Below are 15,909 nucleotides of genomic sequence, written 5' to 3' on the forward strand. Positions count from 1 at the left end.
TGGAGGAAAAAACAAAACTAGATAGACCACAGGTTTTCTGACCAGAGAGCAATAGTCCATCTACAAATATATATTAGGCCTCTTTGTGAGTTGTCAATTCTTTATTATCTCCGTTATTCCATCTATCCATCCATTGCCAACTGCTTTGTCCTCAATATGAGTGTCACAAGGCTGTTGGTGCCAATGCCAGCTGACATAGGGCAAAAGGCCGGATACACCCTGGACAGGTCACCAGTCCATCGCAGGGCCAAAATATAGAGACAATAAATCATTCACTCAAACTTACTGGCTATTTAGAATGTTCCAATTAACCTCTGTGTGTTTTTGGACATGTGGGACACTGTGTGGCCCTATTCATTAATCTTCATTATATGAATGGGTTTTTGTATGTAAATGTAATTTCTCAAGAGTAGTGATTATTTATAATTTAAAAATAATTCAAAGTATGCACCGAAATTACTGACAGCTTTGGAGTGTCTGATGGGGAATTTTTCAAAAATCATGTGATTATAGATTATTTTGGTTGATATAGACTGATCATTGATGCCTCATTTATACGGTATGTTACAAGTCAAGATCTATTTGTCATTTGTCCACTTCTGTGCTTCACAATATGAAGTCCATGCTATTTTAGATAATACATTTTAACTAATGTGTAGTTGTTGTTTGTTTTGGTTAGTTAGTTTGGGGTTGGTAAATGCTGTAATTTGCAGATTTTTCCATAGCTGCCCTCTTGACTCTGCCTAAATGCAATGATGTAAATCCGTGTGTACATGTATTACACGCAATTGTGATATATTAACAAACATACATCTCTTGGAAATGGTGCTATTCAAAACAGAAGTATGTGTTACAGAAATTGCACTCAAATAGCCAGAAAAGTGATGTACTCTTTTGGTGTTGTTGTCCCTATGTATACTGTGAAATGAGTCGTGATGGTTTGTCCTGTTTGAATTTTAAACGGTTGGGAAACACGGAACAAAATGTCGTCGTCAAAATAAATGCTACTGCTTATGCAAGCGGAACTGATGTATGGTAGTCGGAACTATTTCACTGCTGCGCTTTGGTCCTCGCCTCTAACGTGTCCCCCGTGTAGCGCAGACGGAAGATTCCAAAGTCGAGCAGAAAACGACAAAACTGTGCGAAACAGAGTCGATAAGAGAGGGGGAAACAGAATAAAGAGGTGAGGACAACAGAAAGGACAAAACAGCAACCTGGACCTCTAACATGTACTGTTGTTTTAAGTTTAACCTTTAGTAAGAGACCTATAAAGCGAAGGCTCGGTGAATGACTATCTTATGACGATCTGGAATTACCATTACATATATCTGTGACGTCATTTTGTAGTCGGAATTTTATTGTGACTAGTATGTATTATAATTGCAGTTATGTGACGTCATAACTACAATTGCAGATCAGTAATTGTGTTTTTACGAGTGAGATTCAAACTTCATTTGCCGTTCATGTGTATGTGGGGTTTGTCATTATAGATATGCGTGCAACTGTAGTTCTGACTAATAACAATGGCATCACAGATATCAGTAGTGAGTATCCTGTCTTACGATTATGGCTTTCCATACTAGCTTCAAGTTTGTGTGATTGATACTTAAACTCAATTCTTACATGTTTTTATATATATATATATGTATATATATATATGTATATATACATATATATATATGTATATATACGTACGTATAAGAAGTATGTATATATATATATATATATATATATATATTTACTTCTTCTCATGTTTTCCCTCTACAGACTGTCTGAGTCAACGCTGTGCACAGGATGTCAACCCCTTCACCCCACGATCGCAGCCGCAATGACGATGAGGATGACCCCGTCGAACAGATGATATCACGGACCGGCTGTGCAGAGCTACATTATGCCGTACAAGAGTGCATGGCTGAACACCAGGACTGGCGAGCTTGCCAGAGCCAGGTCAGGACTTTCAAAGACTGCATGATGGATTTCCAAAAAGCCCGCAAAGAACACCTGATGACTCAGCAGTCCACCAAGCCCACAGCCAGCTGAATTCACCAAACACTACCTGATGTGGTTGAAGACTGCACCCAGTTATACCCAATAATTTGTGATGAAAGTAGAGAGCTGGCTATTATGAAATGTGAGTTCTTCACAGACTAATGTCACATTCACATTGTATTTTGGCATAAGGAAATATTGTTTATTGTACATCATTGGTCACTAAAAAATATATTTATTTTTGTTTATCAATAAAACAACTGGTTCTAAATCCTGAATTTGTAATTCAGTGTTTTATAATATTAAGTGATGTCTTTCTTGGACTTGGATGAGATTTAGTGTCTTTCAGAAATTCAGTGTGAGCTGCTGGTCCACTGCTGCCAATAAGTTTGTGTCACTTATCTAAATCCAAAAGAAGGGTTTCAAACACTAAAGTCACAATATAACACATACCATACCAGGGGACAAGTGTGCTCTCACATATATTTCTACTTTATCAAAGACATCATAATACTGAACAATATACTCTAGCTTCACATAGGTAGTTGTTGCATGCTATATTAACGTCCACAGACATAATCTCGGAGCTGTGACCTTTAAATGTCACTCTTTTGTGTGCTGTTAACTTTCACAACAATAATGTTCAGTGCTTTGTACAGTATCTTCATAATAGGTTTGACAATTTAATCTCAGTGGATCTTTCATTCCAGTCACACAGCTTCATTACTATTGTTTACATTTGTTACACTTTTAATTTTATCTCTGGAGATAAGGGAAGAAGGTATATTTTCCACGTTTGCAGGTGAGACAGTCAGTGGAAACTGCTGGTGTTGGTGTCACAAGGAGTGTCATGATCTTCAACAAACCAGGTGTGCTCAAAGTAAAATGAACTCTGCATTGGACTTGATCATCATAATATAGTATGTTCTGATGAGAAAGATGTGGTTATTGTTAAAGTACCTGATTATATGAGCTTGTTTATGATGTTTAGATGATTTATAAGACTAATACAGAAGGTAATGTGATGTATTGTTCTCATCCTTGTTCAGATTAGAGAGTTTTTACATGCTGTGGTTGAGAAGCTGACCTGGAGAACATTCTGTGGAGATCAACTATGTCCTCACACAAGGCAGATTTAAACGAGTCTGTCATCATTCATCCTCCAGGTTTCTATATCATTGGATTTCTGAATTTCCCCAACATCAGTGTCTATATAATCTTTCTAGGAGGCGTCTATGTTGTTTCCGTAGTGTTCAATATTTCATTGATGTGCATTATTGCTTTTGACCAGAGGTTACACTCTCCAAAATTTCTGGCTGTCGCTAACCTTGCAGTGATCGACGTAATCTTGAACACGAGCACGATTCCTGGCATGATCAAGACTTTCCTCCTGAAGGACAACTTTGTTCCATTCAACCTGTGTCTCGCACAAATGTTTTTCCACTATTTTGCACTATCGATGGAATCTTGTGCACTTGCCATACTGGCCTATGACCGGTTGATTGCCATATGTTTTCCTCTGCGTCAGTGTGTTTTCAACACGCTGCCGATCATGTTTGGTATTGTCTGTGTTTTTTGGGGTTATCATCTGGGATTGCTCGCGTACAGCACAATAATCATGACTCGACTGTCTTTTTGCAATTCTGTCAGAGTGTTTAGTTATTTTTGTGACTATGCACCCGTGTTCAGACTGGCATGTAATGATTACACCTTACAGTGGAAGATGGCTTCACTTTCTATTTTAATCCTAATCGGCCCCCTTACTTTTATTCTTTTATCCTATCTCAGCATCCTTGTGACCGTGTTCAGGATGAAATCAGTGGGCAGTCGGATGAAAGCGCTCACCACTTGCATTGAGCACTTGATTCTTGTTGCTGTGTTTTATATCCCTATAATGAGCATTTACTTTCTAGGACTGTTTATAAAAAGCATCGATCCAGACCAGCGTGTGCTGAGTCTGTCTCTGGCCTCTTGCCTCCCCCCCTGCATTAATCCCATTGTATATTCCTTGAAAACAAAGGAGATCAGAAACAGAGCCCTGGCACTCGTCGGGAAAAATCCAAACCCTTGACAACTTCTTGTCCTTTGGTGATTTTTGTTGTTGCCAATGTTGTTATTATTCTGCCTCTGTTTTCCCCATCTAACTGCTGAACAACCAGGCTTTCTGAGCAGTGAAAGTCACTTCTGAAACTTTTCATGGGTGTGTCTTTGTGTTTTAGTCACACTTCAGTCTTGGCATAAAACAAATCACGGAGCATCTTGCCCTTTGCCCTATGTCATATCGGATTGGCTTCAACTCGCCACGATTGTGAAGTGATATTAAAAGGATAGATGACTGTGTATAAAGTATATACTTGGATGTATATGAATGTAATTGTATACTTGTACATTTGACGGGTGGATGGTTGCGTATCCCTCCCTGAAATAAAACATGACAACAATGAAACATAAGGTCTGGTAATTGTGTTCACCTGAGGGTTTTGCATTCTGTAGTTCAACTGTAATATGTGCAAATAAATCTTTGATTTTAGTTGTATTTTCATTCACAAATGAAATGTAACACAAAGTGCTCCAATTCAATTTAAATAAAAAGCACTATAACCCCACACACAATCACACAGGCAATGTGACACACTTCAATATATACACGATTAATACATTAAGGCCAGAATCATTCATAATTTAACAATAATAATAAAAAAAAGGTTTCCCAATGAGGAAATACCAGAGGTAGATTTATAAATGAATGAATATATAATAATAAAATAAATAAATGATTCATTACTATGTTAAATTACCTTGTAGAAAAAGAAATAATTATAAAATATAATAAATAAAGCCAATTTAAAGTAAAAATTCATATAAAAAACTAAACTTATAAATCTAATAAACTAATAAATGAGCAAAAAATAAATGAAGTAGTGATTGAATGAAATTGATTGAAATGATTCCCCCCTCAGATATAAAGGGGGGAAAAATCAACCTCTCCGTCATAGATTAACTTATGTGTTGCTCTACTGTCGTTTAAAAAGATGATTGAATAATTAAAAGTGTATTACTGTACACTTTACTTTACTGTAATTGGGCCCAGGTATGCACGGTACACTGCCCTCGTATACGTTCATCAAGACAGACAGTTTGGTGCACAATAGGAACATGTGACAAGAACTAAATGAAAACCATGAGCATGCAGAGGTCCCATAATCCCAATCTAGTGACCCAGACATGACAAGTACATGAAATAAAAACATTACAAAAACATGCAGTTGTGGAGTCATGTGTTCTTGTAGCTCCTGTTTTTTTGCAGAAGAATGAAGAGAACAACGTGCATTCTGCATCTTATTAGAGTGAAATTTGTCACCTCAGACACCAAAAGGTTTGTCACTGTCCCACTGAGTGTACCATGAAAGGCTTCACACTGTGACTCAGTGTTGTATATCAGCTGTCAGATAAAATTCTGAAGACACATACTTTTTTACTGACAGTAAAAAAAAGACTTATTCAGTTAAAATGGTTACATTTATCTTTACAACATTGTTACATACAGTCGTACACTTTCGACTGTCGCACATTTGGTGTCAATTGAGCCAAAATGTGAGGAGAATTAGTTTTACAGTTTTAATTAAAACACACTGATAGACTGAGGATTTTCAAAAAGGAAGATGGTTGCTGCTGTGCCACCACCAGGACGACTGACCTGTGTTTGCAGCTGAGAAAGTTCAGCATGGGACTGGTTCCATGTGCAATGTTTGCTTTTGATATCGAATTTATGTAAAAATAAATCATAAATATGTATTTTCACATCCATTACTTAAGAAAAGAAAGTGTAAATTGTTGATTCAATGCTTTATCTCCTCTGATCAATGTTACTGTATGTTTTTATTTTGTGTTTTTAACAGAACATTTATTCTTCATTGAGGACAATAACTGGATATGTATTCTAAAGATGAGAGAAGTGCAGTGAGTTAAGGTCCAAATTATAATGAGTAGGCTTTTGCTGAATTACTTTGTGTGTCAGAGTAACTTTTCACCCCTGGAGATCAATTAAAAAAGGTATATAATCCCTCAGTCTGACTTTGCCACTGTACATGGACTGAGATTTAACAGTTGACCCTCAACAGAGCATCAGGTATGGGACAGTCAGATGTTGATCTTACTGAGAATGTATTTTATGTACTACTACATTTCATATGCTCATCCAACATGTGATTTAAAGCTGTTGTCGAGGACTAATGGAAAAACCCCTTTTCACACAGAGGCCATAACTTCAGCGGCCCCTGGAGCTCAACGATGTCTTCTCTCAGGAACTTTCTGAACGACTCCGTCATCGTTCATCCTCCCGGCTTCTACATCATTGGATTTCAGAAGCACCCGTTCATCAGGGTGTACTTCATCTTCCTGGCTTTTGTCTATGTCGTCACAGTGCTGTTTAACACGTTGGTGATCTCCATCATTGTCTTTAATCACTGTTTGCACACTCCAAAGTTCTTGGCCGTGGTCAACCTCGCCGTCATCGACGTGGTCCTGAACACGTGCACCATCCCCAGCATGATCAAGGTGTTCCTCGTCAAAGACAATTTCATCCCGTTCAACCTGTGTTTGGTACAAATGTTTTTCTACTACGCTTTTGCCACGTTGGAGTCGTATGCACTCGCCGTACTTGCGTACGACCGATTGATTGCGATATGTTTCCCTCTGCGTCAGAACTCGATCAACACACTGAGAAACATGTTTTGTATCGTTGTCCTGTCTTGGTGTTTCTCTACGGGAATAACAGCATTTACAATTAGTATCATGACTCGACTGTCGTTTTGTAAATCAGTTGAAGTCTTCAGCTACTTCTGTGACTATGCACCCGTGTTTAGACTCGCCTGCAATGATTACACACTGCAGTGGACTGCGACGTCTGTCCTCAGTGTCCTGCTCCTGGGTGGACCGTTCTCTTTCATTTTTCTGTCTTATGTCAGCATTCTGGTAACCGTGTTTCGGATGAAGTCACTGGCCAGTCGGATGAAGGCTTTGACCACTTGTGTTGAACATGTCATCCTTGTCGCTGTGTTTTACATTCCACTCATTGTCATTTTCATGATAGGCTTTTATCTGGGAGCCATTAACCCCGACCAGCGTGTGCTGAGTCTGTCTCTGGCCTCTTGCCTCCCTCCCTGCATTAACCCCATCGTGTATTCCCTGAAAACACAGGAGATCAAGAACAGAGCCCTGGCACTGTTCAGAAAAAACAGAGTTGACGTGCGACAAAAAGGCAGTTCTTGGAGGGTGGCAAAGAAAAAATCACAGCAATAATGAAGGAACTTTGTGCCCGTGGGAGAATGAACTGTGTGTCATCATTTGCTCGCGTCGTATGCTGTGGTTCAAACTCCACAATCTTTTATACACATATATATATATATATATATATATATATATATATATATATATAATTTTAGCCTGATGTGATTAAGTTACAGTTGCATGTGGATTTCACTAATGTGTGTACCTGTCAGTTTAGCTGTTCACCTCCTTTATGCAAGAACTATAACTGTGGTACATGCTGTATGTCCATATGTGTTAGAACATGTTCAGTTTAAACATGTCTTTTATTTTCCCATACGTTCTTACAGATATAGTTGTTATGAATGAACCCAATGTCTTATAACTGTAAATAAAGCATCATCCCATCAAAATGAATCTCTTTATACAACAAAGGTATACAGGTCATAAAGCTATTTTACTGAACTGCCCCTGTTTTGTGTTCACTGATACAACAATAAAAGGCTAACAATTAAGTCTCTAATGCAGGTTATTCATTTTAAATTCAAATCAATTACAGATGGCAGTAAAATAATATATATATATATATATATATATATATATATATATAATAATAAGTTGCAAATATGTATAAAACAAGCTCTCAAATGCAATCAAATAAACTTTATGTAGTTTGAATGACTACTGAATGATCACTCTAACAGACAGTAGGACTCTGGAATTGTAATAAAGTGTAAGCACAGTGTATATTTCAGGAGCTGACACATGAGACTGCAGTTTTCCTGCACCTCAGTCAATGATTATTTGAGGAGGTCGTTGTTGGCTGCTATATTAACGTCCACAGATATAATCTTGGACCTATGACCTTTAAATATCACTCTTTTGTGTGCTGTTAACTTTCACAACAATAACAATCAGTGTATTGTATCTTCATAATAGGTTTGAGGACAATTTAATCTCAGTGGATCTTTCATTCCAGTCATACAGCTTCATTACTATTGTTTACATTTGTTACACTTTTAATTTTATCTCTGGAGATAAGAGAAGAAGGTATATTGTCCGTGTGCGCAGGTCAGACAGTCAGTGGAAACTGCTGGTGTTGGCGTCACAAGGAGTGTCATGATCTTCAACAAACCAGGTGTGCTCAAAGTAAAATGAACTCTGCATTGGATTGATCATCATAATATAGTATGTTCTGATGAGAAAGATGTGGTTATAGTTAAAGTACCTGATTATATGAGCTTGTTTATGATGTTTAGATGATTTATAAGACTAATACAGAAGGTAATGTGATGTATTGTTTTTACATGCTGTGGTTGAGAAGCTGACCTGGAGAACATTCTGTAGAGATCAACTATGTCCTCACACAAGGCAGATTTAAACGAGTCTGTCATCATTCATCCTCCAGGTTTCTATATCATTGGATTTCTGAATTTCCCCAACATCAGTGTCTATATAATCTTTCTCGGAGGCGTCTATGTTGTTTCCGTAGTGTTCAATATTTCATTGATGTGCATTATTGCTTTTGACCAGAGGTTACACTCTCCAAAATTTCTGGCTGTCGCCAACCTTGCAGTGATCGACGTAATCTTGAACACGAGCACGATTCCTGGCATGATCAAGACTTTCCTCCTGAAGGACAACTTTGTTTCATTCAACCTGTGTCTCGCACAAATGTTTTTCCACTATTTTGCACTCGCGATGGAATCTTATGCACTTGCCATACTGGCCTATGACCGGTTGATTGCGATATGTTTTCCTCTGCGTCGGAGTGTGCTGAACACACGGCCGATCATGTTTGGTATTGTCAGTGTTTTTTGGGGTTATAATCTGGGATTGCTCGGGTACAGCACGATAATCATGACTCGACTGTCTTTTTGCAATTCTGTCAGAGTGTTCAGTTATTTTTGTGACTATGCACCCGTGTTCAGACTGGCATGTAATGATTACACCTTACAGTGGACTGTGGCTTCACTTTCTATGTTACACCTAATTGCCCCCCTTACTTTTATTCTTTTATCCTATCTCAGCATCCTTGTGACCGTGTTCAGGATGAAATCAGTGGGCAGTCGGATGAAAGCTCTCACCACTTGCATTGAACACTTGATTCTTGTCGCTGTGTTTTATATTCCTTTATTCAGCATTTACTTAATAGGACTGTTTATAAAAAGCATCGATCCAGACCAGCGTGTGCTGAGTCTGTCTCTGGCCTCTTGCCTCCCCCCCTGCATTAATCCCATTGTATATTCCTTAAAAACAAAGGAGATCAGAAACAGAGCCCTGGCACTTGTCCGGAAAAACCCAAACCCTTGACAACTATGTACTTGTCCTTCTGTGATTTTTGTTGTTGCCAATGTTATTATTATTATGCCTTATATCATATGTCAATATATACACGATTAATACTTTAAGGCCAGATTCGCTCATACTTTAAACAAAAAAAAGGTTTCCCAATGAGGAGAGTGATTTATAAATAAAGAGATTGATTTATAAATAAATCAATATATAGTAATAATAGAAACAGGGATTTATTACTACAACTTACAGTTGTGGATTTCAGTTTAGCTGTTCACCTCCTTTATGCAAGAACTATAACTGTGGTACATGCTGTATGTCCATATGTGTTAGAACATGTTCAGTTTAAACGTGTCTTTTATTTTCCCATACGTTCTTACAGTTACAGTTGTTATGAATGAACCCAATGTAAAACTCACTCAATAACCACCAATAAATCTAATTGTTGGCTATTACTATCTCCACAGTATATGCACTATTTTACAGTTGTGATGTCCAGTGTGGTTTGTGTTGATCCAACTCTTGTGGAGACTAAAGGGACAGTTCGTGGTTGTTGTTTTTTTTTAATCTTCACCAGCTCAGTCTTGAGAATATTTTTGCTGCTTTAGCTCAATGTTAGACGGCCTTTTTCCAAAAGGAAACTGAAGTTTGTTTCACTATTATTCACCGCTCACTCATCCACAGTGGAGGCCATTGAGAAATTCAGTGTGAGCAGCTGGTCCACTGCTGCCAATAAGGTCGTGTCACTCAGCTCAATCCAAATGAAGTCTTTCAAACACTAAAGTGACAAAATAACACATTATTAATCCCAGTGCTGTGTGGCAGTTATACATACTTACATAGCTTTCCCATATCATATGTAGCCCATGGACTGGACGGGCAGGGGACGAGTGTGCTCTCACATACATTTCTACTTCAGCAAAGACATCATAATACTCAACTATATACTCTACCTTTACTTACAAGGTCGTTGTTGGCTGCTATATTAACGTCCACAGACATAATCTTGGACCTATGACCTTTAAATGTCACTCTTTTGTGTGCTGTTAACTTTCACAACAATAACAATCGGTGTATTGTATCTTCATAAAAGGTTTGAGGACAATTTAATCTCAGTGGATCTTTCATTCCAGTCACACAGCTTCATTACTATTGTTTACATTTGTTACACTTTTAATTTTATCTCTGGAGATAAGAGAAGAAGGTATATTGTCCGTGTGCGCAGGTCAGACAGTCAGTGGAAACTGCTGGTGTTGGCGTCACAAGGAGTGTCATGATCTTCAACAAACCAGGTGTGCTCAAAGTAAAATGAACTCTGCATTGGACTTGATCATCATAATATAGTATGTTCTGATGAGAAAGATGTGGTTATAGTTAAAGTACCTGATTATATGAGCTTGTTTATGATGTTTAGATGATTTATAAGACTAATACAGAAGGTAATGTGATGTATTGTTCTCATCCTTGTTCAGATTAGAGAGTTTTTACATGCTGTGGTTGAGAAGCTGACCTGGAGAACATTCTGTGGAGATCAACTATGTCCTCACACAAGGCAGATTTAAACGAGTCTGTCATCATTCATCCTCCAGGTTTCTATATCATTGGATTTCTGAATTTCCCCAACATCAGTGTCTATATAATCTTTCTCGGAGGCGTCTATGTTGTTTCCGTAGTGTTCAATATTTCATTGATGTGCATTATTGCTTTTGACCAGAGGTTACACTCTCCAAAATTTCTGGCTGTCGCCAACCTTGCAGTGATCGACGTAATCTTGAACACGAGCACGATTCCTGGCATGATCAAGACTTTCCTCCTGAAGGACAACTTTGTTCCATTCAACCTGTGTCTCGCACAAATGTTTTTCCACTATTTTGCACTCACCATGGAATCTTATGCACTTGCCATACTGGCCTATGACCGGTTGATTGCAATATGTTTTCCTCTGCGTCAGTGTGTTTTCAACACGCGGCCGATCATGTTTGGTATTGTCAGTGTGATTTGGGGTTATAATCTGGGATTGCTCGGGTACAGCACGATAATCATGACTCGACTGTCTTTTTGCAATTCTGTCAGAGTGTTTAGTTATTTTTGTGACTATGCACCCGTGTTCAGACTGGCATGTAATGATTACACCTTACAGTGGAGTGTGGCTTCACTTTCTATTTTAAACCTAATGGGCCCCCTTACTTTTATCTTTTTATCCTATCTCAGCATCCTTGTGACCGTGTTCAGGATGAAATCAGTCGGCAGTCGGATGAAAGCTCTCACCACTTGCATTGAACACTTGATTCTTGTTGCTGTGTTTTATATTCCTTTATTCAGCATTTACTTAATAGGACTGTTTATAAAAAGCATCGATCCAGACCAGCGTGTGCTGAGTCTGTCTCTGGCCTCTTGCCTCCCCCCCTGCATTAATCCCATTGTATATTCCTTAAAAACAAAGGAGATCAGAAACAGAGCCCTGGCACTTGTCCGGAAAAACCCAAACCCTTGACAACTATGTACTTGTCCTTCTGTGATTTTTGTTGTTGCCAATGTTATTATTATTCTGCCTATGTTTGGTCTTCATGAACAGAAATGATGTAACATTATCTTCTCTGTCAAGCAATAACACTGTTTCCCTCAACAGTCGAAAAAAAATTGGGGATGCCACCTTTGTTGCTTATCTGTTTACTCTAGCCTTCAACTAGCTCCTTTTTTATTCCACCCTGTGGAATAAAAAAAATGTAATTTATTTATTAGTTTTAGTTTATTTTAAAGTAAAAGTAAACTGACTCTAGCCTTGTGTTGTGTTTGTTTGTTGTATTTGCATCTCTTTTCTTTTGTGTGTACATAGTGGGAGCACAGGTGGGCGGGAAGCATTTATCCCATCTAACAGCTGAACAACCAGTGAAAGTCACCTCTGAAACTTTTCACTGGTGTGTCGTTGTGTTTTTAGTCACACTTCTGTCTTGGCATAAAACAAATCACGGTGCACCGTGCCCTTTGCCCTATGTCATTTGTCACACATGCAACGTGACACATGTCAATATATACACGATTAATACTTTAAAGCCAGAATCAAAAAAAAAAAATACCAGAGTAAGATTTATAAATAAATCAATATATAGTAATACAATAAATTATTTAAAACTACAACTTAAATTTGTGGATTTCACTAATGTGTGTACCTGTCAGTTTAGCTGTTCACCTCCTTTATGCAAGAACTATACCTGTGGTACATGCTGTATGTCCATATGTGTTAGAACATGTTCAGTTTAAACGTGTCTTTTATTTTCCCATACGTTCTTACAGATATAGTTGTTATGAATGAACCCAATGTCTTATAACTGTAAATAAAGCATCATCCCATCAAAATGAATCTCTTTATCAGTTTAGTCTCATACAACAAAAGACATACAGGTCATAAATATCATTCACCGTTGTTTATTCAAGCTATTTTACCAAACTGCCCCTGTCTTTGTGTTCACGTATACAAAAATAAAAGTCTCTGATGCAAGATATTCATTTTAAATCCAAGTCAATTAAAGATGGAGGTTAAAAAGGTCTAGTTTGAATGACTACTGAATGATAAATCTGAAGTGTAAGCACAGTGTATATTTCAGGAGCTGACACATGAACATTACATTAATATGCTCAATTTAAAGTCGCCTGGTTGTCAAACTAATTATTAAAAGAAGAAAGCAAACCTCACACATATCCCTCACCCCATTTGTTGAATGTATGAACATCTGTCTTTTAATGTCTGCTTGAAGATATCGTCATTATTATCATTATTATTGTTATTATTATTATTATTATTATTTTTATTATTATTAGACTCGGAAATAACAGACACATTAAGGCTTCCAGGAGCCATATTATCAGTTGTTTTATCTTTTAAAACCCAGCATTATATCAAAGTGTGGCTTTATGTTCATGACTTAAAATTGTGGTCATTCTAGTTTTGAGACCAAGTAAAGCAAATAAAATACCTCACAGGAGGTTCATTTTAATGTGGGAGTTGGGTTGGAATCAAAGTAAAGAGAGAATATGACGTTGCTATTGCACTCCAGATTCAATAACTCAATTTGAGTATCAATATTTTGAGAAAATGACCTGTTAAGTGTCTGGACTCACTCCGACTTGACATTGAGCACCTCACTGTGTGAGGTACAGTCAAAGGACACAAGGAAGAGAACAATAAAATTCCAGTGTTTCATAAGGCTTTTCTCTGTGAGCCAGTACAAAAGCAGTAACTGTTTTTGGTTCACCCGCATCCCACTGTTGAGCAAATAAACTTCACTTTTCAACATAAATTCATAAATTCAAAGGGGGTCTAACAATGTCAATGGTAACCAGCTTGTAAATCAAATTTACATTAAATGGTTGAGGAGAATTGTGTTATTTGAAGGCCTTCAAAAACGAAGGAAAAGGGTAAAAGTTCTGTCCTAGCTCCACACACAAAGTATTGTACATGTTCACCAATATTTGTTTTAGTTTCGCCAAGTTTTTAATTGTGTTTATTCATAATTGGTGCAACTGGGATGGATTAGTTTGCTGTTTAAACAGAGAAAGCTTTGTTTGTTTGTTTGTTTCAGACAAGGACATTAATCATAACTCTCTGGTGAAGGAGATACATGTTCATGTGGCTCACCTGAGACTGTGTGATGATACAAACACACCTTTGGGGAATAATTATGCCTCTTGCACCGTTTACTATGTGTATCACAAGTTATTAAAATGTTTTGTAAGATCCCTGCAGGTTTATAAACTTTAGGTTTTCCCTCTTTGGAGTTCCAAGCAGAAGAGACCATGCTTTAGCATATTCACAAGGTGTCCCAGTTGATCAACGGCTAGAGTCAAATGTAGGAGCTTCTAAGGAAGATATTTCAGGGGCAAACTTCAAACAGAGGGTGATGAGGTTTATAAAGCCGTTGAATGCAACTTTTAAATGCAAATTAAATGTCAATTCCCGCTTCAACACTGCACTGACAAACCACTGGCAACAAAATGACTGGACTTTGGCCTCAAAGGAAGTCCACTGTGCTTCAACCATGATCTGGGCTCTTATAGCGGAAGTTCCTGTGTGCAGGACCAATCAGCTCCCAGAAGAGCAATCAGTCAATCATGCACACCTGCAGCCAATCACACACACACACACACACATGCAGAGACAGACACAAGGAAAGCAAAGTGTGACCCTGAGGTTGAAACACGTGACCTATTTTATAGTGTTTCAATTTTATATAGTACCCAACCCTTAGCAGTGTTAGGCATCTTACTTTAAAAAAGTAATTAGTTATAATTACAAATTACTTCTCCCAAAAAATAATTGAGTTGGTAACTCAGTTACCACATTGTAAAAATAATTAGTAACTGACATTATTTTTTAGTGCAAAAACGTTGTAATGTTTAATGCTACTGAATTTTATTTTGATACACCGGAAATAGGAAGTACGTCTTGACATGCTAGGATGTAAACAAACAACAACGTGTGGCTAGCAGAAGCTCCCAAGGAAACTGCGTGTATCTGAATGTATTGACGACATAACAAGTCACAACACACGTTACATATACATTCTTTCCTTTTACCTCGGTAAGGGAGAAGTAGTGTCGATATTTCCACTTAAAAAACCGTACGCTTCCCTGGCTCATCGCCATTGTCTCTGTCTTAGAGCACCCGTCCACACAGCCTATCATCATCGCATTTGCAACTGTGTCGTCATCAATCATCTCCACCCCTGCTCTCTCCCGGCAGCTGCGCTTCATTCAACCAAATTGAACTTTACATTCTCAGTAACGGTAACGGCGTTGCAACGATAGGAAAAGTAATTAATTAGATTACTCCGTTACTGAAAAAATAACGCCGTTATACTTAAACGCCTTTATTCCCAACACTGACCCTTAGAGGTAACAGAAAAAGCTTATTTAAATCAATTTATTTTGAGCACATATTAAATAAAAAACAGCAACAGCTGAGCTACAGCCGGTGTTTAACATTTCAGAGTTACTGGCATAAAATCTATGTGTTTGAATAAGTGTATAATCCCTTTCAAAATAAAAGTCACCATCATATAGTTTTTGTTTCCTCAATTTTGAAGTGAAAACTTAGTCTTGTTTATTTATTTCATTTCATTCACAAATAAAATAACAAAAAACTATTTAATACACGCATTTAATTGTCCAAGTTTGAATGAAAAGGAGCAGAAAGAAGTATAATCTTATTTACTCTTTAACCCCTTTATCCTGATTTACATAGTTTATGAAACAAAATGACTATAATATACACAAAATAAAACAAGTAAATAAAAAGTTATTTCATTGTATTTCCATTGAATTTCTAAATGTAATGTTTGATGTAGAAGATTCTTTGTT

The 15,909-nt window shown here is 37.5% G+C and overlaps 5 protein-coding genes across 7 annotated transcripts; all 5 read left to right on the forward strand.

Moving 5' to 3' along the window:
• The first annotated feature begins 1,794 nt into the window (after positions 1-1,794).
• On the forward strand, positions 1,795-2,040 carry LOC122780178 (cytochrome c oxidase assembly factor 4 homolog, mitochondrial). Its single transcript, XM_044043021.1, has one exon. The coding sequence runs from the start codon at positions 1,795-1,797 to the stop codon at positions 2,038-2,040; it is 246 nt and encodes an 81-aa protein (XP_043898956.1).
• A 77-nt stretch (positions 2,041-2,117) lies between these two features.
• On the forward strand, positions 2,118-4,435 carry LOC122780174 (olfactory receptor 24-like). 2 transcript variants are annotated; one of them, XM_044043016.1, is made up of 2 exons: positions 2,118-2,909; positions 3,039-4,435. In XM_044043016.1, the coding sequence occupies exon 2, from the start codon at positions 3,104-3,106 to the stop codon at positions 4,058-4,060; it is 957 nt and encodes a 318-aa protein (XP_043898951.1). In that variant the 5' UTR covers positions 2,118-2,909; positions 3,039-3,103; the 3' UTR covers positions 4,061-4,435. The 2 variants fall into 2 exon arrangements, with proteins under 2 accessions (XP_043898951.1, XP_043898950.1); XM_044043015.1 differs by having other exon boundaries at positions 2,118-2,858.
• A 1,643-nt stretch (positions 4,436-6,078) lies between these two features.
• Positions 6,079-7,388, forward strand: LOC122780173 (olfactory receptor 1M1-like). Its single transcript, XM_044043014.1, has 2 exons — positions 6,079-6,118; positions 6,246-7,388. The coding sequence occupies exon 2, from the start codon at positions 6,280-6,282 to the stop codon at positions 7,288-7,290; it is 1,011 nt and encodes a 336-aa protein (XP_043898949.1). The 5' UTR covers positions 6,079-6,118; positions 6,246-6,279; the 3' UTR covers positions 7,291-7,388.
• Positions 7,389-8,248: 860 nt separating this feature from the next.
• On the forward strand, positions 8,249-9,583 carry LOC122780177 (olfactory receptor 24-like). The gene has a single exon (XM_044043019.1). It carries the CDS (start codon positions 8,614-8,616, stop codon positions 9,568-9,570), a length of 957 nt encoding a protein of 318 aa, XP_043898954.1. The 5' UTR covers positions 8,249-8,613; the 3' UTR covers positions 9,571-9,583.
• Positions 9,584-10,246: 663 nt separating this feature from the next.
• Positions 10,247-12,272, forward strand: LOC122780176 (olfactory receptor 5B2-like). 2 transcript variants are annotated; one of them, XM_044043018.1, is made up of 2 exons: positions 10,247-10,895; positions 11,025-12,272. In XM_044043018.1, exon 2 carries the CDS (start codon positions 11,090-11,092, stop codon positions 12,044-12,046), a length of 957 nt encoding a protein of 318 aa, XP_043898953.1. In that variant the 5' UTR covers positions 10,247-10,895; positions 11,025-11,089; the 3' UTR covers positions 12,047-12,272. The 2 variants fall into 2 exon arrangements, with proteins under 2 accessions (XP_043898953.1, XP_043898952.1); XM_044043017.1 differs by having other exon boundaries at positions 10,247-10,844.
• Positions 12,273-15,909: the final 3,637 nt, after the last annotated feature.

Source organism: Solea senegalensis, linkage group LG13 (assembly GCF_019176455.1).
Source record: "Solea senegalensis isolate Sse05_10M linkage group LG13, IFAPA_SoseM_1, whole genome shotgun sequence".
In the NCBI taxonomy this organism is placed as follows: Eukaryota; Metazoa; Chordata; class Actinopteri; order Pleuronectiformes; family Soleidae; genus Solea; species Solea senegalensis.

Excerpts from the sequence above, each read along its gene's own strand:
- LOC122780178 (XM_044043021.1), top strand. The coding sequence starts at position 1,795 with ATGTCAACCCCTTCACCCCACGATCGCAGCCGCAATGACGATGAGGAT.
- LOC122780174 (XM_044043016.1), top strand. The coding sequence starts at position 3,104 with ATGTCCTCACACAAGGCAGATTTAAACGAGTCTGTCATCATTCATCCT.
- LOC122780173 (XM_044043014.1), top strand. The coding sequence starts at position 6,280 with ATGTCTTCTCTCAGGAACTTTCTGAACGACTCCGTCATCGTTCATCCT.
- LOC122780177 (XM_044043019.1), top strand. The coding sequence starts at position 8,614 with ATGTCCTCACACAAGGCAGATTTAAACGAGTCTGTCATCATTCATCCT.
- LOC122780176 (XM_044043018.1), top strand. The coding sequence starts at position 11,090 with ATGTCCTCACACAAGGCAGATTTAAACGAGTCTGTCATCATTCATCCT.